Source organism: Pelodiscus sinensis, chromosome 25 (genome assembly GCF_049634645.1).
Source record: "Pelodiscus sinensis isolate JC-2024 chromosome 25, ASM4963464v1, whole genome shotgun sequence".
Classification (NCBI taxonomy): Eukaryota; Metazoa; Chordata; order Testudines; family Trionychidae; genus Pelodiscus; species Pelodiscus sinensis.
The window spans coordinates 3,320,928-3,341,747 of NC_134735.1; the positions used below are offsets into that span (position 1 = coordinate 3,320,928).

General features: G+C 51.2%; 1 protein-coding gene and 1 long non-coding RNA gene across 2 annotated transcripts in view; one reads left to right on the top strand and one right to left on the bottom strand.

The window, feature by feature from the left end:
• NHSL3 (NHS like 3) overlaps positions 1-6,000 on the bottom strand; it is a 50,791-nt gene extending 44,791 nt beyond the window's left edge. The window contains exon 1 of the mRNA XM_075908635.1: positions 5,718-6,000. Within this exon, the coding sequence (XP_075764750.1) occupies positions 5,718-6,000 (283 nt within the window). The remainder of the gene's footprint in view (positions 1-5,717) is intronic.
• A 366-nt stretch (positions 6,001-6,366) lies between these two features.
• Positions 6,367-8,065, top strand: LOC142819896 (uncharacterized). The gene is made up of 2 exons (XR_012897579.1): positions 6,367-6,506; positions 7,646-8,065. It is a non-coding gene; the product is annotated as an uncharacterized LOC142819896 (long non-coding RNA).
• Positions 8,066-20,820: the final 12,755 nt, after the last annotated feature.

Consider the following 20,820-nt stretch of genomic DNA (forward strand, 5'->3'; position numbering starts at 1 on the left):
CACTTAAAAGGTCTGTAACATCGACTCCTTCATTCATGTCGTTCCTCGATGACATTCTTTTCTAACGGTCCTCCAGAAATGTGGTGCTGGTGTACATGCACTTTTACGTCGGCCAGGGCTGGATTAAGGCATGGGCTAGCCGGGCAGCTGCCCGGGACGCCAACCTATGGGGGGCACCTGATGGCAGCTGTAAGGGGGGTGCAGCATCCTTTATAGCTGCCATCAGGCGCCACGCACCCAGCTCCCGGATCGCAGGTTGCAGCAGCTCCCAGCAGCCACCCTGCAGCAGCCGCCCAGGGCGGGAGCCAAATTAACCCCCGCAGCGCTGGCCAGCAGCGCCCTTCCCCCCGCGACCGCGGGGCCCTGCATGGCCAGGCGCGGCCCGCCCCAGGCGGCGCACCAGCAGCGGTAGCCGGGCTGGGACGGGACGGGCACGTGTGTCCTGCCGCCGCCAGCTCTGTGCGCCCTCCCCCACGCGCTGGGTGGGGGCGGGACGGCGCATGTGCCCTCCCAACCCAGGGCGCAATTAAACTGTCTGCCCAGGGCGCCGGAATGGCTTGGTCCAGCCCTGACGTCGGTACTATAGGTTTAAAGGGGGCACCTTCACTATTGGGGTGGATTTGCAAGACATTTTTTTAGTGCTTTTCTTCTTTGCTGTCCTCAAGTGAAAAAACCCTACATGATCCCTGGAGACACTCACTGCCTACTCACAGGAACCTGTGAATCGGACCACACCCAAAGGCCACTGCGAATCACCAGGGTTCAGTGGTGAGAATACTAGCCAACCACGTGAGAGCACATTTTTGCTTCATCATAAATATCCGTGACTTAATTTCTTCATGCCTCAGCTCTCCATCTCAAAATTGGGGAGATTAGCACTGTCTTACCACACAGCGGTATTAGAAGGATAAATGCATCAGAGACTCTGAAATGCTCAAATGCCCCAGTAATGGAAATCATAGAAGTACCTAAAACAGATAAAAACAAACTGAGAAATATCATTGGTTCATCTCCTTTCCAGTGATCTCAGGTGTTAATTGCAACAACAGTCGGCAAATTATTTTCAGGCAGAGCCTAGAGAGGGAGTCCCTTTGACTAGATTGTATCCTTCTAATACTGTAGTAACCCTAACGGGTTAACGAGCCTCACTAGACCCTTCCGTACTCCAGGTGCCAACAGAGATTACAGTGATTGGATTTATTTCTTTTAATTAAGAGACCAGAGGAACTTGGCCAAGCAGCTGTATGGAAGATTTTGCTGTTTAAAAGTCACAGTAGGGGCAATAGTACTTTGTAGGGACAGCACAAGGCCTCAGCTGGTAATGCAATAAAACAGCAACAATCAGAGGACACAGGGGAAGAAAGTACCTCAACCCAGTGAGTCAAACACACAGGCTACGTCTAGACTGGCATGATTTTCTGGCAATGCTTTTAGTGGAAAAGTTTTCCGTTAAAAGCATTTTCGGAACAGAGCGTCTAGATTGGCACGGACGCTTTTCCGCAAAAGCACGTTTTGTGGAAAAGCGTCCATGCCAATCTAGACGCGCTTTTGCGCAAAAAAGCCCTGATTGCCATTTTCGCGATCGAGGCTTTTTTGTGGAAAACAAACCTGAGCTGTCTACACTGGCCCTTTTGCACCAAAGTTTTGTGCAAAAGGGACTGTTGCCCAAACAGGAGCAGCATAGTATTTCCGCAAAAAGCACTGATTTCTTACAGTAGGAAGTCAGTGCTTTTGCGGATATTCGAGCGGCCAGTGTAGACAGCTGGCAAGTTTTTCCGGAAAAGCGGCTGATTTTCTGGAAAAACTGTCCAGTCTAGACACAGCCACAGGGTTGCAAGTTTCAGCAGAAGGAAATACCTTTCTGTGCAGCACACAGTTAGCTTGGGAGCTCCTTGCAACCAGGTATCACTGCAGCCCAGAGTTTGGCAGGGTCCTTTTTAAAGTTTGGACATGTTTATGGATAATTAGAACATCCAGGAGGATTTTTTAAAAGCTTTTGGAAGGGATCTAATACCTGCCTGCTTCAAGGCACCAGGCCACCTCTGACTGATGGGGGTGAAGGAAAAAAGTTTCCCTTTGGGCAGGTAATCCCAGAACCACCTCCTGCAAGATGAACTTCCCCTTTCTCTGATGCAGCTCAGCAGGTACTGGTCTGTCAGAGACAGGCTATTTGGCTAGACGGATCACTGAGTTCTCCAGTCTGGGAATTCCTGAGTTTTTACATTTCCATTACATGAACAGAGACCAACGCGCAGGGGAATGGGATAAAGACCCAGACCTGACCCAGGCCTCCCTTGACTTCACTGGAACGATGTGCTCACTCCTGTCCACCCCCCCAGGTTTCTAATGTACGTACCCACCCCCTCCAGGAGGCCTCGTCTTCCAGCGCGGACACAGAAGAGGAGAGAATGTTTCCACATGCACCTTCCATTACCAAATCTGAAGCTTCATAACGTACTAGGGAGGGCGAGGGTGGAGAGCAGGGGTGGGCAGAATCCGGCCCACCAAGCGGGTTGATCCGGTCCATGGAGGTCCTGCCGCTCCCCTGCCCCCAGGCCAATCAGGGCCTGGGGGCGAGGGGGGGGAGCACACAAAGGTTCTCTGCCCTGCCCCGGCCCTGCAAGGTGCGTGCGGTGCTGAGAAGCGCGGTGCGCTCCTGGCAGGGAGGGAGGAGACTTTGCGCGCTCCCCCAGCCCCATGCCCTGATTGGCCTTAGGGCAGAAGAGGGAGCGTACAAAGTCTCCTCCCACTGCCAGGGGCATAGGTGCTTAGGGAGAACCTGGAGGGGAGGGGGCAAAGACTTCACGCGCACCCCTCCCGCCACCAGACCAATCATGGTCTGTGGGTGAAGAAGCAGGGAAGTATCTTGGCCCCGCCCCTTCCACCTGAGGCCCCGCCCCTTCCAGTGCAGCCCAGGGCCACTTCAAAAATGTCAGAAGTGCCCCCCCCCCCGGTAAAAAATGATTGCCCACCCCGGTGAAGAGATTCAGAATCCTGGCTGCATCGCTGTGGCACAGGATTGCCATGCTGGTCTTTGGAAGGGCCTGACGTACCTCCCAAAACCAGAGGGGTATAGAAAGATCAGCAGGCACCACCAGCAACCTGTACAATCAGAGCCCCATGCAGGGCTGGGTTACCCAATAGGCAGACTAAGCATGTGCGTAGGGCACAGCAAAGCAGGGGCACCCCAAAAAATGAGATTTTACGGTATAGTATTGTTTTTATTTTGAATTCCATATGGGGGGGACACCATCATCTTTTCAGTGCTTAGGGCCTCTAAAGGTCTTAATCCGGCTCTGGCTCCATGGGCCAACCCAGACCTGCCTAAACAGCCACTAGACTGTTCCTCCAACCGTCCTGGCCTGTAGCCTCCTGCTTGAGAGCTGGAAAACTGACAGGCTCAGGCAAAACCTATGCCTGGCACGGCAGCTCTTGTCATCAGCAAAGGCAGACCTAGCCTCCATCCAGATCAGTATTTCAGGCAATGGCAGCTGAGTGTTACCTGACTCCAGGGCACAGCTCTGCAGCCCTAGCGCACAGAGGAGCCCAATCAATAACTTAGCACTTCAATAGCTGTCACTTTTTCCATCTGCAAAGCGCTGCCCAAACGTTCAGTGAAGAATCCTCACAGCCCCCCTAGTGAGCTAGGGAAGTGTTTCCCCCCTTTTCCAGGGGCTCACAACACAAACACGGACCACGACTTGCCCAAGATTACAGAACAAGACAGTAATGGAGCCAGGCTTCCTTGATCACCACCCAGAGTTTACTCCTCTGATCCATGGAAGTTTCACCACATTGGAACTCAAATGGATAAGCCGCTGGGATGGGAAGGGTTAAACAGGGTGTGGTTCCAGCAACGCTCTGCATTTTGGAAGCCAGCATGTTATTAGAGCAGACGGGGGTGACTTAATCAGGCACGCAAACTGCAGTCATTTCACATGCATGTTTGTTTCTACCACTCCACACCTCTCTCCCCGTCACGCCAAGAAATGGCTGCACTACGGAAACACAGAAGGAACTCTAGGTACGGGGTACAGCTCCACGGCACACAGACGCAGCCGGCAGTCTCCCACGCAAAAGGGGGACGTTTCCTCCAGCAGAGCAGAGGAAGGCCTACAACAGGCTCACAAGTCCCAGGAAGTGGGGGATTTCCAGCAGTTTGGGCGGGCGGGGGGCAGATACCCAGTTTGCACTTGCCAAAGGGCTGGGCAGCCATGCTAGAAGGAAGCACAGTGCTGGAATCCTAGCTGGCTTTAACCACACACGGCCAGTGCCTATAAGAGAGTCAAGGTCTCCTACATTCCAATCCCAACTCCAGCAATGACTGGTTGGACAGGCCTTGTTTTGAAGATTAGATACGGAGCCGATGCTGGTGTTGCACCACTTGAAGAATATCATCCTGGGTGATATTCAGGTTCCTACGCTTCGCCCATCACTGTGGTAGCTGAGCACGTAACACTAGGGGAAAGCTGCAGCCAGACAAGTCTGACAGGACGCACTGGTAGCATCTGATGAGACTTTTAGGTGAAAACTCAGCCATCTTTCAAAGATCTCTTTGTAAGAGCAACTTATGTTTCCATGGCTGCTCCTCTCTTAAGAGCTCTCAGTGGGCTCTCGAAAGCAATAAATGGCAGACCACTAAAAGAGCAACAAAGCCGCTGAAAAAACAGCAACTCCCCACATTATGGATACCTGCAAATTAAAGTAATGAGCACCCAGCACGGGAGCAAGAACGGTAATACAGGGCAATGAATCATGGGATGGATTAGTACAGGAATCTGTCCCCCCTTTTCCAAAAGGCCAGGCAGAAGAGACTTTGTCCTGATGTTCTAACAGGTGAGCAGAGTCAACAGCGCACACAGGGTCCCTGACACCACAGCCCAGCCTGGGCGAAACAGCTCCAGCTTAGAAGGGACAACAAGCAGCACTTCCTTCTTATTACTGCTATACTGGGCCATATGCAAACGGAGAACGGCCCCAACACGGCATAGCCTCGCCCGGACGGCTGGAGGAGGGTCTAGAACCGGGGACGAAGGGCTTAGCCCCCAGTCACGTCATATGCAGGAGCAGTGGCGGGAATGAGCAGAGCCTGGGTTTAGTAGTGGTACCCACTCTCGGAGGGATCGTATCCTGCCCTGCCAAAGGACGCAGTGGAACTAACAGGCCTTTGCCATTTCCGGCTATGACCCCACAGCCAGACGCTGAAGGCCTGCAGCAATAGAGCAGCCCCTACCCACCACCCTGAAGTAATGGGGAGGAATCACCTCCAGTTTCCCAGGCCCCGCCAAGGCCTGGCTGGCGATGTTGGCAGCAGGCCCTAGGCCGCAGCGAGAGGCTACACCTGGAGCAGCACAGGTCCTGCGAAGACCCGGCTGAGGTCGTCTCTGGAGTAGCTCCAGGTTTCTTCCAGTCTCTGTGACCTTCTGACTCAGCGGAGAGAGAACATACCCAGTGAACCGGCAACCTCCCCGCGGGGAGGAATGAGATTACGCGGGGCGCCTGGCATTCTCCATTGCAGGGAACTGGAACAGGCCTGCTGCCACAGCCATAACAAGAGCGAGGGCAACGTGGGGGTGGCTACACCCCTCGCAGGGCTCCTGCGAGCTGGCCCCAAACGGGGGGCAGAGGGAAGCGTCTGGGTGGTACCAGGGGTGGAAGGAGAGACCCAGCCAGCAAAGAGCCCCTCGCCAAGGCACCTCTCCTCCACCCTGCCCTACCTTTGCCCTTCTTCTTGGCTCGCTCCTCTTGCTTCTTTCCCTTGGAGGCCGCCTCCCCCTCCGCTGGGGGCGCCCCGTGGTGGGCGCTGGAGCCGCTGCTCTTCTTCTTCTTCCTCTTGCCCCGAAGCCAGCTGAACGCCCGGCGCAGGGTGGAACCCGCCTTGGGCTTCTTCTTCTTCGGGGGCCCCTCGGCGGGAGGCCCGTCGCCCTTCTCCTGCCCTGCCGCCGGGATCCAGGTGTCCTCGGCCGCCGCAGGTGCAGCGTGCGAGCGCCTCCCGGCCATCTCCGAAGAGCTGGGGCGGGGGGAGCCCCACGGCTCGGCGGGGAGAGCTCGCCTGCGCTACGCTCCGCCCGGGGGAGCCACCGAGCGCCCCATCCGGGGCGGGGGGAAGCGGCTGCTCTGCCCGTCTCCTGCGCCCCTCTCCCGTGCGCCCCAGCTCGCCTCTCCGCGGTCCTGAGCGCCGGGGCCCCTCACCTGCCCCGGCTCCCGCGCCCTGGCGCGCCCCGGCTCCTCCCGCGCCCGGCTGCACAAGGCGCCAAGGAAGCAGCCGGGGAAAGTTTCTCCCGGGCGGGCGAGCGGGCGGGGCCTGCCGAGCGCGCTGGGGTGTGGAGCGGCTCTGCCCCCGGCCCCTCTCCCCGCCTCCCCGGCTGCCCAGCGCGGCGCTCCGCGACCGCTCGCCGCTCAGCCCGGGGCCGGCGCGCCCCAGCCCGCGCCGGGCGCACTGGAGAGGGGCCCGGCCCGGGCTGAACCGCCCATCCCGGCCCGGTGCCAAGGGAGCGCGGCGGCAGGTAGCAGCCGGCGGCGGCCTGGCCGGAGGGGGAGCGGGCAGCGGCCTAGGGCAGAGGGTGGGTGGGGCCGGTCCCAGGGCTGGGGGGCTGAGCTGCTGTTGGGGAAGGGGAGGTGCGTGGGCGCGCTGGCTGGATGGGGGGCAGCAAGGGGCAGGTTAAGAGGGAGGGGAGGATTCATCTCCTCCCGGCTGGGGAGGGGCCCCGCGCTTCCAAGCCAGCCGCCCCCAGTTCGGCGGAGGCTCCCAGCCCGGGAGGAGGCTGGGGAGAGAAAGGCCCCTTTGTGACTGAGTCTGATTAGCGGGGGGCGAGTCTTCGCTGGGCAGGATGTTGCACACCTCCTGCTTTGTCCCTTCCTCTCTGCCCCCCCCCCCCCGACGCGCTGGACTTGGGGTGTGGGGGGGGCTCTCCGTTGCGATGGTTCCGTTGATTAGGGGGTCGTTTTTAAACGAAATAAACCAGCATCACTTCGCATTGAACTTTCCCCTTTGCATTACATTAGAATTGGCTGCTGCACCATCCCCTGGGAGCCTGGGGGGCATTTCCAGCATCCCCTGGGAAAAAAAAACTAACTGCACCTTCTAGCCATGATGGGCCAGGGTGGGTTGGTTGGTTTTTAAATATAAAACCACCAGTTATAGCATTAAAATGGACGTGAGTGTGGAGTGTCTTGGTGAGCGCTGGGAACTGTGAGCTTACCTCTGTGGCCTGGGGGGCTCTCCTACTGAGAGCTTGGATAGGAGTGTAGTCCAGTGGTTAAAGCAAGAGACTGGATGGGCCAGCTGTGTAATCTGAATTCTTGTTCGGACATACTGGAGACCTCACAGCAGTTTTGCTCAGGGTAATCAGATGTCTCGATGTCATAGCGACAGTCTTGATATTTGGGAGTTTTTTTATATGGGCACTTATCACCCTCACTCACTATCCCGGTTTCCATGTTTGCTGTCTGATCACCCTAGCTTCACTCTCTGAAAAATGTTAAATAAAAACATTTTAAGCTTCACAAATCACCTGAGCAGGTTACACAGGATCTTCACAAGCGATGCAAGTTGTATACACAGTAATAGCAAAGTCTGTGCAAGGAAATGAGGAGGGAGAGATTACTTCCAATTTCATGATTGTTCTTTCCTCTTCTATTGCAGGCCACCTGGTACCACACTGGTGCTGAAACGTGATGTACCCTGGAAGCAAAGCACAGTCCTATTGTTTCAGGAACGATGACAGTGCTAATAAAGGGGACACCTCCTGAGCATTCCTGGGGGATTGATGGCCTAGGTGTGACCAGGGCTGTTAATCCTCTGTTGGTCATTCATTCCTAATAAGTAAATCCTTTGCATTCATCTGAAGAAGTGGGCTGTGCCCACGAAAGCTCATGAAACCATTGACATGTTTTGTTAGTCTCTAAGGTGCTGCAAGACTATTCATTGTTTTTTAAGTTTTTCCAGTTACAGACTAACTTGGCTCCCCCTCTAAAGCTTTTTATTCCTAGTAAGGGTCTTGTGTCAAACTGCTGGCTGTTGCTTATATGTTTCAATGGGAAAATAAAAAGATGTTTCATGTAATTGCTTGATTAGTCTGTATTTATAAGACAAGCAAATGTAGGATACACTAACAGAAGAAAAGTTCCACCCCTCAAGTGCAGAAAGCCCACACCTAGCAGAGCAGCGTTTACTTAAATTGTGTATTTTTGTCAGCAGTACAACAGGGTGGATCCATAGCTGGTGTTCAGATAGTGTGGTGAGGAAAGCCATGTAAATATCTCCTGGAAATAGAGTTTAATGCCAGACAAATTTACAACTCCCATCATCCACCCACCTGTGCATGAGAAGCACAAACACTTCCAGACAGACACACAACATTTCGGGGAAGGGGAATGTCAAATCAGGCTGCCAAAATAGCTGCAGTAGGAGGGTTGTGTATGCGAGCCAGGAGGTTTGCTTGAATCATCCTCTGCTCTCAAGATTCCATTCATCTCCTAATGATGCATCCTCAAGCCTCCGAAGGAACTGTTATGCATCCTGTCAGAGCTATTAGTTGGCAGATCTTTGACATAATACATTGTAATGGCTAGCAATACATCCTGTCAGCTTGCAGTATTACTGTGTTAAAACAAAGAGGCGGGCTATGAAACCTTGCAAGAAAGCAGAAGCTAATGGTCTGTGTTACAATGCTACGTGACAAGTTATCCACATTTAAGTTATTGAGCAGATGTATTTTCTAACAGTGTAGGCTGCCTGATTGCTCTTTAAATGCTCAAAATAGTCTGCCCAAATACTGATGACTTTTGCCAGCTTCTAGAAACAGCTAGAAGGATTTTAAACTTCACCCTCTGGAAACTAGCCCCTTTTTCTTGTGGGTTTCCCAGTGCATGTTTGTAGAGCCCTGCCAATCTGCAGCTATCCTCTGGCCATTTCTGTGACTCGGCTGTGGATACAAATTTTCTACTTGTCTGTTTACAGTAGCTACTTCATTCACATGCTCAGTTCTCAGGGTGTGTATTCTGTGGTTTGTCCAGTGGTGAGTGTCTTGTTGCAACTTAACAAATACACAAAAAGGATTCTGGACGGGGAATGTGGATATTGACTGTGTAGCCTGTGTTCTTCCCCCGGGCAGGGCTCAGACTTTCTTCTGCTCTTAAATGTCTTCCCACCTCTTCAATTTCTTTACTTTAGATCTCAACTACAAGTGAAGTATTTAAACTCCATTTTCGGATTGCTCCTAGTTTTGGCCCTTTCCTTGGCTTGCCTGTTTACCCTCCCCCTTCAGTAAGGTCTTAAATAAAGTGCTGCACCTACCCCCTTTCATCTCTCCTTCCCCAAAGGTCTGTGGCCTACTACCTAACCCCTGCAACAGGATAATTTGTTCCACCTGAGCTACAGTGGTATGACTGGCAACCTTGACACAAACATCACTATACTCTCAGGACTGCATCTTGGCTCCAGTGATGGATTTCCTGCCCGTCCGGGCCCCTCCAACAGCAGCCCCAATCCCCAAGGAAACAATGATTAGATGTGAAGTTCACATCTGAGAAGCAGCTGTGAGGGACTCTACCTACAAATGGAAACAAGCCCCATCACCCCCATCTTGCACAGTTCTGGGGTGTAAAAGCAGAACAAACATGTTTGTCATGAAAAGTGCATGTGACCAATTTAAAAATAACTGAACTTTGCAGGGGAAAAGCTAATCCCCAATTAGAGTTAAAAAAAAAATGCTGCCGGCTCAAACTGCTAATGACTCATTGGCCTTCCAAAAAGTGATTGTATTTTTCACATCTTTTCCCCTCCTCGAGTAGCAAATGAACCAGTTTTAAAATATCTTTTGCACTCGGCTATGGGGCGTTGTCCAAATAACGATGAAGATTAGCCTGCAGGGAAATTTATCCCATTTGATGTGCTGTAGAGCAAATGAGGGATGAAAACACCCTTTCTCTGTATCCAAGGGGTCACTGTGTTAGTCTGTATCTGCAAAAACAACTAGGGTTGCTAGGTGTCCGGTTTTGAACTGGACAGTCCAGTATTTGAGCTTTCTTTCTGTTTGGGAAACAAATTGAGAAAATAGAAATGTCCAGTATTTTCTAACTAAGATGTCATGTAGATGGTGATGTCATGTCAAGTGTGTCCAGTATTTTTGTTGAAACCATCTGGCAACCCTAGAACTAATGAGGAGTCCAGTAGCACTAAAAGATTTATTTGGACATGAGCTTTGGTGGGCAAAGACCTACTTGGTCAGATGCCCAAATGAATCTGTTAGGCTTTGAGGTGCTATGGGACTCCTCGTTTTTCCCCTTTCTTGGATGATTTGTAGAGAGTGACAAAACTACTCATGTCGTCACTGCAGCTGTAAGTCATTCTTGTTTTACAGCTAATTTGAACCCCAGATTAAAATAATTGGATCTAGCCCTGTGACTAGTGCTGTTCCTTACTACACAAGAGACTCTAGTGCTATAAAAGTGCATCCCCTCTGTCCAGGGTTTTCTACCAGGGTCAGCTTGGCTCCCTGCCCTCTCCCCCCCCCCCCAGGCTTGCCTGTTGTTATTGTCCTCCTCAACCTTCTTTTCCTCGTGCCACCAGTTAGGGGAGTGACGTATTGGCATTGCTGACCTGCCTGCACGACACAGACGGAGTAGACAGCCCAGCATTCCAGGAGGACTGAGAGAAAGGTGGTGGGGTAACAGCAGGTTTTCCCCAGAAGCCCTGCCCCGCAGAGCCCCATGAGGATTATCCTGCCTAGCCCTCTGCAGTATTTCCAAGAGGCGGCTGGAGCGGCAGCGTGAGGCCACGGGTTCCGCTGCCAGCAATGCACTCAGAATACCCAGCTGTGTCATTCCTTTTCTGCAGATGCAGCCAAGACCATTGCAAGGATGTCAGAGGGCCGAGAGGAGACCAGGACTGGATGTAAAGCAGCTGGCACAAAACTCAACCCCAGCAAGACCCAAGTGATGCCAATTGGGAGGGGAAAATGTTTCCTGGCACGAGCTAGGACACTGCCCCCCCCCCCTCATCCCACTAAAGGCATCTGCCCCCATACATTAGAGCAGGGGTCAGCAACATACAGCACACGTGCCATGAGTGGCAACCATGCGGATTGTGAGTGGCATGGTGGAGCTCAGACCTCCTTCCTCCTCCATGCAGCAGGGAGCATGGAGCCCGGATGCTGGAGCCCTCCCCCTTCCCCAGCAGCAGATTAGGCTGCACCGTGCCCAGTGGCAGTGGGAGGAGGCAGCACTGGGGCTGAGGTGACCGCGACTGAGGCAGCCTCTGGCCTCTAGGGCCAATCTGGAACCATGTGGCCATGGCAACTGCTCATCTGGAGCCAACCCAGAACCACGTGGCCACGGCAACCGCTCCTCCTGGGTGGCCCAGGCCCACGTGGCCACAGCAACCACTCCTCCAGCCTCTGGGGCCCGCCCAGACCATGTGGCCACAGGGCCACCATCCAGGACAGCTGGGAAGTCACCACCCAGCCCTGGGGAAGGGCTGGAGCTGGGTTAGGGCCGTGTGGTAGCTGCTGCTGGGGCTGCGCTGTGGCATGGGAGGGCCAGGGAGCTGCTGCGGTGGGCGATCAGGCTGCCGTCATCCCTGGCAGAGCAGCACTGGAGACGGGCTCGTGCGGTGCTTAAAGTATCAAACTACGAGCCCAAGATCGGAGAACTCAGCCAGGGAAAGCAAGGCCGAGGGCCACACTGGACGGTAAGACCGGCATCTTTATTTCCTTATTCATGAAGCTGCTAAAGTGCTAGTAGGACTAGGACTGACTCTAAAAAGCAGCCACGGCACGCAGCCCCGCAAACAGAAGTGATTCAATCTCCGCGTGCCCCTTCGGAAAGGTTGCTGACCCCTGCAGTAGAGTGATGCAAAGCCGCGACGTCCTGCTGGACTCACCCCCCACTCAGTGTCACGGGACACCTTCCCAGGGCAGAGTGGGAGGGGACGCTGCCTCTCCGCTCAGAGGAGGAGCTGGCCCCCCAAAGAGCCCTGTGTTTGTTATGCCGACTGGGCTTGCGTCACATACTCAATCCGGAGCTGAAAGTGGAAGCAAGACAGAGGCTCCAGTTTGTGCAGAATAGAGCAGCCAGGCCCCTTCAGTGAGATCAGCCTCTGACAGCACATCATCCCTGTGCGCGAATTCCCCCCGCCGGCTCCCAATCAATTGTCTGCTGACAGTTCAAGGTCATGATGGTGACTTACAAAGCTGAGGGGGTCAGAACTCAGCTACATCAATGACCAAATCGCCATCCAAGACCAAAGTACTTGGGCTGAGACAAAGCAGCTGACGCTGCCCGGGACAAGTAGTTTGTGGGGGGAAGCTAAAGCATTCTTGTTCCGGGAGGCTTGACTATGGATGGAGCTATCGGAGGATACCCAAGCTCACGGCAGGATAAGAACATAAGAATGGTCATACTGGGTCAGACCGAAGGTCCATCCAGCCCAGTACCCTGTCTGCCCACAGTGGCCATTGCCAGGTGCCCCAGAGGGAGTGAATCGAACAGGTAATGATCACGCAATCTCTCTCCTGCCATCCATCTCCACCCTCTGACCAACAGAGGCTAGGGACACCATTCCTTACCCACCCTGATTAATAGCCATTAATGGACTTAACCTCCATGAATTTACCTAGTTCTCTTTTAAACCCTGTTATAGTCCTAGCCTTCACAACCTCCTCTGGCAAGGAGTTCCACAGATTGACTATGCGCTGTGTGAAGAACTTCCTTTTATTTGTTTTAAACCTGCTGCCCATTAGTTTCATTTGGTGGCCCCTAGTTCTTATATTATGGGAACAAGTAAATACATTTTCCTTATTCACTTTCTCCACACCACTCATGGTTTTAAACCTCCTTTGTGATAGAGGTTCCTCACAACAACAGGAAGTTTTCTTAACTATTCAAACTCCAGACACACCCAAGTCAATCCTCATTAACTATGGGACAGGTGAAGAGTTGGCTTCTTTGAAGTTTGCTATAGTCTTTGCAGTGCAGATCCAAAAGACCGGTGCAGAAGCTACAGTGATTGGGGGTCAATAGAAAACCCGTAAGACAGACGGGATTCAGATGCCTTTTGCTGCGTTTTGTTCCCTCATTATCTATAATGATCCTTTCCCCCAGTATACCGCCTATATTTTAAGTATCTCTATGGCAGGGGTGGCCAACCCATTCTGGGCATAGAGCCAAGATAGCAGTGGATTCAGCATGAAGAGCCGAGACAAAGCTGTCGAGATAAAAAAAAAAAAAAAAAAAAAAAAAGCTCTGCCCCTTAAGAAAACTCATTTAAACATTTTGAGGCTTTTTGGCCACGGCAGGCTCCTGCCACCATCTTTAATTCTACATCTTTCATGGCCACGCCGGACAGCTCCCCTGCCCAGGTCAGTACAGGAGAAGGCCGTTTTTGGAGGCACGAGGGCAACTTACGAGCCATGGGGGAGAGGAGGGGCTTTGTGAGACGCACCCAGAGTGGGGGAAGAGCCGCATGCGGCTCACGAGCCTTGGGTTGGTCACGGTTGCTCTATGGTCTTCATTGTCACAGCATCTACACCCCTCTCCATCTTTAGTGCATTTATCTTCACAAGACATGCACATTATTATCCCCATTTTACAGATGAGAAGCCAAGGTAGAGACAGACTGAGTGACCCGCCCCAGGTTCTACAGAGTAAGGTGGAATGAACACTGAGTCTAGGACTCAGCTCCCAGGTGAGAGCCACAACCGCCGAACCCCATTTCCTTTCCCATCACAGAGCCAGTGCCCCAGTATTAACTCGGACCTTGCCGGCCCATCACTGAGCTCGTGATTAAGGTTGAGAGGAGATATTTGCTGAGTCAGAATTTCCATTGAACGTTCAGACACAAAGAGGTTTCATTTCTGGCTTGTCCTTTGAACCTTATGGTCAATTTTTAAACAGAGAACGCTGCTCTCTGGCTCTGACGTGCTGGCTGATCTGAGACATCACGTCAGGAATAAGAGACAGTTCGGGTTGTTGCAGAAGCTTGAATGCTCCTGTTTTTTCCTCCCTTTCGGTCAGGTAGCTCTTTGCTAGTGAAGAGGCAAAAATGAAATAGCAACAACAGGAATGGGAACAATGGGGCAGAATTTTAATGTCTTCTTTCTGTGCAGGTGCAGCTCAATTTCCTGCTGGTCTGACTGCCCTGAAGCCTCCAGGGGTGAGATTTGTGAAGGTATTTAGGCATTTAAAGATGCAGGTGGGCATCTGCTGGAATTTTAAAATGCACGTCAACAACGAGTCCTGTGGCACCTTATAGACTAAGTATGTCTACACTTGCACCCTCTTTCGAGAGAGGGATGCAAATGAAGACATTCAAAACTGCAAATGAAGCCAGGATTTAAATATTCCGTTCTTCATTTGCATATTCGCATTATGGCGCTATTTCGAAATAACAGACGCTGTTAAGACACGGTTATTTCAGAAGAAAACCCTTCTCTCGAAATAACTGGTAAACTTCATTATATGAGGAATAAGGGTTATTTCGAGAGAAGGGCTTTCTCTCAAAATAACCGCATCTTAACAGCGTCCGTTATTTCGAAATAGCGCACAACGCGAAGATGCAAATGAAGCGCGGAATATTTAAATCCCAGCTTCATTTGCAATTTCGAATGTCTTCATTTGCATCCCTCTCTCAAAAGAGGGTGCAAGTGTCGACGTACCCTAACAGATTTATTGCAGCATAAGCTTTCATGGGCAAAGACCCACTTCATTAGATGCAACCTCGGTGCACCTTGGTGCCTAACTCCCTTTACTTTGCCCAGCCTGCTCTGGTGCTTTTGCAATTCCCAGGAGCTGCCTATCCCTATCTTCAGGCACTTAGGTACCCTTAAAAATGTGTCCCAAGGCCTCTCTTAGCAGAACACATCAAGTACACACAGAGATAATGCATGCTCCCCTAACTCCCCAAACATTATTCAGTCAGGCTGTCTCTAGACTGCATCCCTTTTCCGTAAAAGGGATGCAAATTAGACAAATTGCAATTGCAAATGAAGCAGGGATTTGAATCCCCCCCGCTTCATTTGCATAAACATGGCTGCCGCTTTTTTCCGGCTCGGAGCTTTGCTGGAGAAAAGCGCCAGTCTAGACGGGGATCTTTCGGAAAATAAAGCCTTTTCCGAAAGATCCCTTATTCCTTATTTTAAGAGGAATAAGGGATCTTTCGGAAAAGGCTTTATTTTCCAAAAGATCCCTGTTTAGACTGGCGCTTTTTTCCGGCAAAGCCCCGACCCAGAAAAAAGAGGCAGCCATGTTTATGCAAATGAAGCAGGGGGGATTTAAATCCCTGCTTCATTTGCAATTGCGATGTGTTTAATTTGCATCCCTTTTACGGAAAAGGGATGCAGTCTAGACACAGCCTCAGTGTACTTAATCAAAGAGGCTTATTTAATCCTATACCTGGTCTCACTGCTGAGACTCCCAACAAGGGGAGTGAATTGGAACAGCTTCCCCCCCTCCTCCCAAAATTTTTTTTCCCAGATTAATGCAAAAGCAGTATCCAGGGTGTGCCCTTGAGCCTCAGGTCCAGCTGAGCTGTGCTTGGACAGGATGAGGAGCAAAAGTGACTGTATGTCACTGTTACACCCTTGCTCTGATGCTGGGGCCAGTTCACTCCCCAGTACAAGTCAGAGCAGCCTCCAGGCAGCTGGAACTAATGGCAGCTAGTAATGGCCCCCAAGTGGCTGTTAGATCACATGCGGATTATCCGAGAGCAGCAGTGCCCTGTCCCCATGTTATCTGGGCAGCAATGGATTTCTCCAAAGTAGAAAAGAGGGGTCATAGCACGAGCCAGATCTGGCCTTTATAGCCCTTCTTCTCTGTCTGGCTAGATGCTCCCCTTTAAAATATGTGCTGTTAGAACAGCCCGTCCTAAAATGAATCCCATTCAGATGCTGAACTCTCTGTGCCTCTGGAATCTTCCCTCATGTGGATATTAGAGAAGCCACCCTTGTTAGCCCAGCTCTCTCTGTTCTGTCTACCTCAGCCTCATTCTTCAGGAACATCCTCTCTGTAACCGGCTCCGAGGCTACAGTACAAACCCTTGGTCAGATCAGGCTGCACAATTGTTCTTCCACTCGGACCTGGACGGTCACGCCTCAGTAATCTGCTCAGAAGCCCTTCGCTTTTCATCTCCTAGGTCACAGCAAACATCTTGCAGCTGTAACTCACAGGTTAAGGAGGTGGAAAGAATCCACCCCAAGGTTCCTGTTAATTTTTACCTATATTTCTCTCTTCAGGCAGCTGTGTGTGGAAAGTGCAATTTGATCTGTGTCCTGCCCAGACAGGCCCTGGCTCTGGGATCTTTCACAGCTGGGTGTGCCGGCTGGAATAAAAATGACAGGGTGACTTTCAGGGCCTGAGAGGTGTTTTTGATACTTGTGTCTTTTTGGAGAACAAGCTTTTTGTGTAAAGGAAATTGGCAACATTGGGAGCAGTCCAGCTGTGCATCTGCTCTAACACAGTGGTCCCGAGAGATGGAAAAACCTAGCCAAGCGTCTTTTAGACAGGCACTCAGGCCCTGCACTGAGCATGTTAGCTGAACCCAGACTTTTTATGAATCACTGCAACTGTTTGGGATGGGAAGTGTCTAATGGGGGCCTGGGTGTCAGATTCCTGGATTTACCTCCCCCCAAAAAACCCTCCTGAATTTTAAGTCAATTGCATGATTTTGGTGGGGGCCTGACTCATGATTTTGGAATGCTTGGGAAAAACCCATTCAGATCAGAAGTTAGAATGGCCTTGGGGAGCTCCAATTTATGCCAGCTGGTAATGACTCACAAAGGGCTGTTAGATCAGATGGGGATCACCAGAGCACAGCAGTGGTCTGAGCACTTCCTGCCCTGTCCCCACTCCACAACCCTGTCAGTAGTTTGGCCCTACTGCAGGGTGGAGTCCCTTTCACCCGGAGTATTCCACTGCAGCCCCCTTTAGTGTGTCTATGCTTTGCAGCAGGGAGAAAGGCGTTTGTACCACTTGCCCCAAGTGATAGTGGATCCGTACAACTAAGCCGACGCATTTGTGATTGCTTAGTCAGGAGTAACCAATTCTTTTGTCAAAGTCCAAAGTTCTTGGTCAAGGCATAGTCAAGTTCCAGGCTCCGGAAAAAATGCAAAAATAAGAACAATAAAGATAACAAGTCAATCAAAATATTTGTGCTCCATTCCAAAGCATCTGGTGGTCTAGATTTGTCTCCCAGCCCACCTATGGACTACCCCTTGCTTAGATTATCAGGTCTTTGTGGGAGGGTCTGTACTACGCCACACACAATGGGCTTCTGGTTTCTCTGTGGGATTCCCCAGTACTAATATAGTACACTTAGGCTATGTCTACACTTGCCACTTCTTGCACAAGGGTTCTTGTGCAAGAACACGTCCACACTACCATGTGCGAGATGTGCTTTTGCGCAAGAGCACCCATGGCAGTGTGGATGCTCTCTTGAGCCAGAAAGCTCTGATGGCCATTTTAGCCATAGGGCTTTCTTGCCAAGAAATCCCTGCCGAGCGTCCACACTGCCCTCTTGTGCAAGAGAGCTTAAACCTGTTATAAAAGAGCGTAGCTCTTGCGCAAGAAGCCCTCTCCTACCATGCTTTACTGTAAATCATCTTGTGCAAGAGCGGGTGGGCAGTGTGGACACTCTGCGGAAGAACTGCCGTTCTTGCGCAATAACCCGCCAGTGTAGACACAGCCTTACTGAATAATCTGTGGCTGACTGAACATGGATTTTTTTGGCCCCAATAAATTATATTGATTACTTGACATGTGTTAATATGTTAACCCTCATGCTCCTGTGAAGTCGTGTTTCCAATTAGTGAATGGGTAAACTGAGGCCTCATGCAAGTAAGTGGCTTGTCCAAATCAGGGGCAGAATTGAGAAGAGAAGCGATCTGAAGAGAAACCAGAGTATAAATTCTTTGCCTGCTGGTGTTGCACTTGGGGTCACATTTTCAAGGTTCTCTGAACTCCAGGGACTAGAGACTTACTGTTTATTTTTTTAAATGGAGGTTGAAACTCATGGACTCACCTCACTCCCCAGCAGGGGCCTAAAGGCAAACATCGCCGAGTTGTCTGAGATTGGTGATGGCACCAGTGCCAGCAGCACGGAGCACCTGTATGCTAGCCCGACTCACTCCATCAGGGCTGTCAGGAATTAAACAGAGCACACTGCACTACAACTATTCCTGACATCCCAAGATCCATAAGGACCTTAAATCCCTAAATCAGGCCTGTGCAAAAGGACCTCTCTATAGACCCCCAGATAAGCATGCTCTGGCCGGCCAGGGGAAGGCAGGAGCGGTGCGCTGCCCGAGCGTCCCTCCCCCACGCTCTGGCCAGCCAGGAGAAAGCTGGGGCTGATTCCCCTGCTTAGGGTATGTCTACACTGTAGAGTTTTTCCGAAAAAACTTCACTTACATCCACACTACAATCACGTTCTTTCGAAAAAAAAATCGAAAGAACAGAGGGGGTTTCCGACATTGGTAAACCTCTTGCTACGAGGAAGAAGCCTTTTTGCGAAAGAGCTCTTTTGGAAAAAGGCGTGTGTGGATGGGGAAGAGGGAGTTCTTTCGGAAGAGGAGGAAAGAGGAAAAAGCACAGGTGCTCTGGTGGCCACTCCATCCACAGTAATCACAGCTTACATGTGAGAGCGCGTCCATTCAGTGTGGATGCTCCCTTTCGAAAAAGCAGATGGCTTTTTCGATGCACTTTTGCTGTGTGCTCAACGCTCTCTTTCAGAAGTTTTTTCGGAAGATCTCTTCTGGAAAAGCTTCTTCCGAAAGAAGCCTGCAGTCTAGACAGAGCCTTACTTGGGAGAGCATGGGGGGTGCATTCACACCCTTGCAGTCCGCATTTACAAAAAAATCACCTCCCCCCCACACAGAAATTCCCGTGTTCGGGCCTGCTAAATACAGAGATGGCTCCATGGTCCCCGAGTAGCTCCACACCAGGGACTGCAAAGAAAGGTTAAAGCCTCCTTTTCCCTCTCCCACCCTCATTTTCTGGTCCTGGCTCAGATCAGGGACAGACTAACAAGGAATTGGGGCTCCTCATTCTTGTTTCAGGAAAGTGGTACCTGGTCTATGCGGGACATAAGCCCCTCATGGCAAGGAGAGTGACTTTCACTGGATTTTGTACAGCACCGGGCACACTAGCACGAGATTCCCTACATAATCACACTAAGTGCACAACAGGGGTTTTTTCATTACAGTGATCGGAACAGTGAGGGCTTTGTCAGGGGGATGGAATGAGAGATAAGTCTACAGTTTGGAAAGGTGTTTTGTAAAAAGAACATTTTTAAAACACCCCATTCAACAGCCACGTGCATTGTCTGGGCCTCTTTTTAAAGGATAGAGGCATGGCCCCTCTCTGGTAAAAGGCCTCGGGAGCTCTGGCTGAGAAGCACCATAGCAGCGCTAAATGTTATTTCCTTCCCCGTCACTAGCGATTGCACCAGGATGTAAGCGCATAAACAGCAGCATTTTCCGTCCTAATCAGACTGCTCCATTCAGTGACATGCTGACGCCCCACTTTATAGTCGGGTAAGTGATTGTATTGTCACCACTGCTGAATAGCATCCTGGCTGCATGATTCGTTCAGGCCAGGGGAGCAGATTAGAGAGGACACAATTTCTGTTTACACACAAATTGCTTGTAAGTCAGTAAAAGGGGGCAGGAAACACAGAAAAGTACGACTCATCTGGTGAAGGGGGTTTTACCCTCGAAAGCTCATGATCCCGTATATTTGTTAGTCTCCACGGTGCCACAGCACTACTCACTTTTAGAAAAGTACGTGACATTCTGGTAGGGCTGTCTGTCCGCCTTTCAAGCTTTTTTCATTTGCAGACCCTTTTGGAAATCTCAGACAGTCTGCGGAGCCCTGGTTGAAAACCTCTGTTCTAAGTGGAAACACCTTTCCACTTGATCTGAGGAAGTGGGTCTGGCCCACGAAAGCTCATCATCTAATAAACCATCTTGTTAGTCTGTAAAGTGCTACATAGTCCTGTCTTTTGCTTCAGCTACACCAGACTAACACGGCTACATTTCTATTTCTGTTCTAAGGTAACAATTACCTTTTGCAGACCCCTTAAACGTAGCCTGTGAACCTCTAAGGGTCTGCAGACCACAGGTTGGAAAACCACTGGTCTCAGGCATTTCCTGTGTGTCCATCATATGGGAGCTGACGGGATGGGGTTTGCTAACCCGCTACTGTTGACGCATCAAATGTTTACACTTTGTAAACTTTTCTGCAGCCTAACTGTGTGTGTGGGGGGGGGGGGGGGGAGTTTGGAAGCTGCACCTTAAACCTAATGAGGGACAAAGCAGCAGGGCTGCCTAGCACTTGTCCCCAGCCTACGTGGACATCTGTGCAGGCTGGCCCCAATCCAGGAACACATGCCTGTTGGAGATAGCACCTAAGCATATGACTAAGTGCCACCGACTTCAACAGAACTTAACTGCATGTTTAAAATTAAGAATGCAATTAAATGCTTTCCTGAGTCCGGGCTGGAATGACTTTATCAGGCAGCACTTTGTTTCATCCAGGACCTGGTTAATCACTGGGAGAGGGCATATGCAAATGACTCTCCCAGGAGCCCTTGGAATGAACCGTGAGCACGTCTGAAACGCCTGCAAAACCACAAGTTGCAATACAAAAGACAGGCAGCTGCAGTGCTAAGCAGGGCTCTGCCGGTTTTGGGAAATGTGCCTGAGAATATTAATAGTGAGGGGCAATCAGGAGGACATTGTCAAAAGACAATGGGGTCATAATTTTAGAATCTGCCTCGTTCTTACCAAAGTCCCCTCAGCAGCATGACCCTGAAATCCCTTTCTT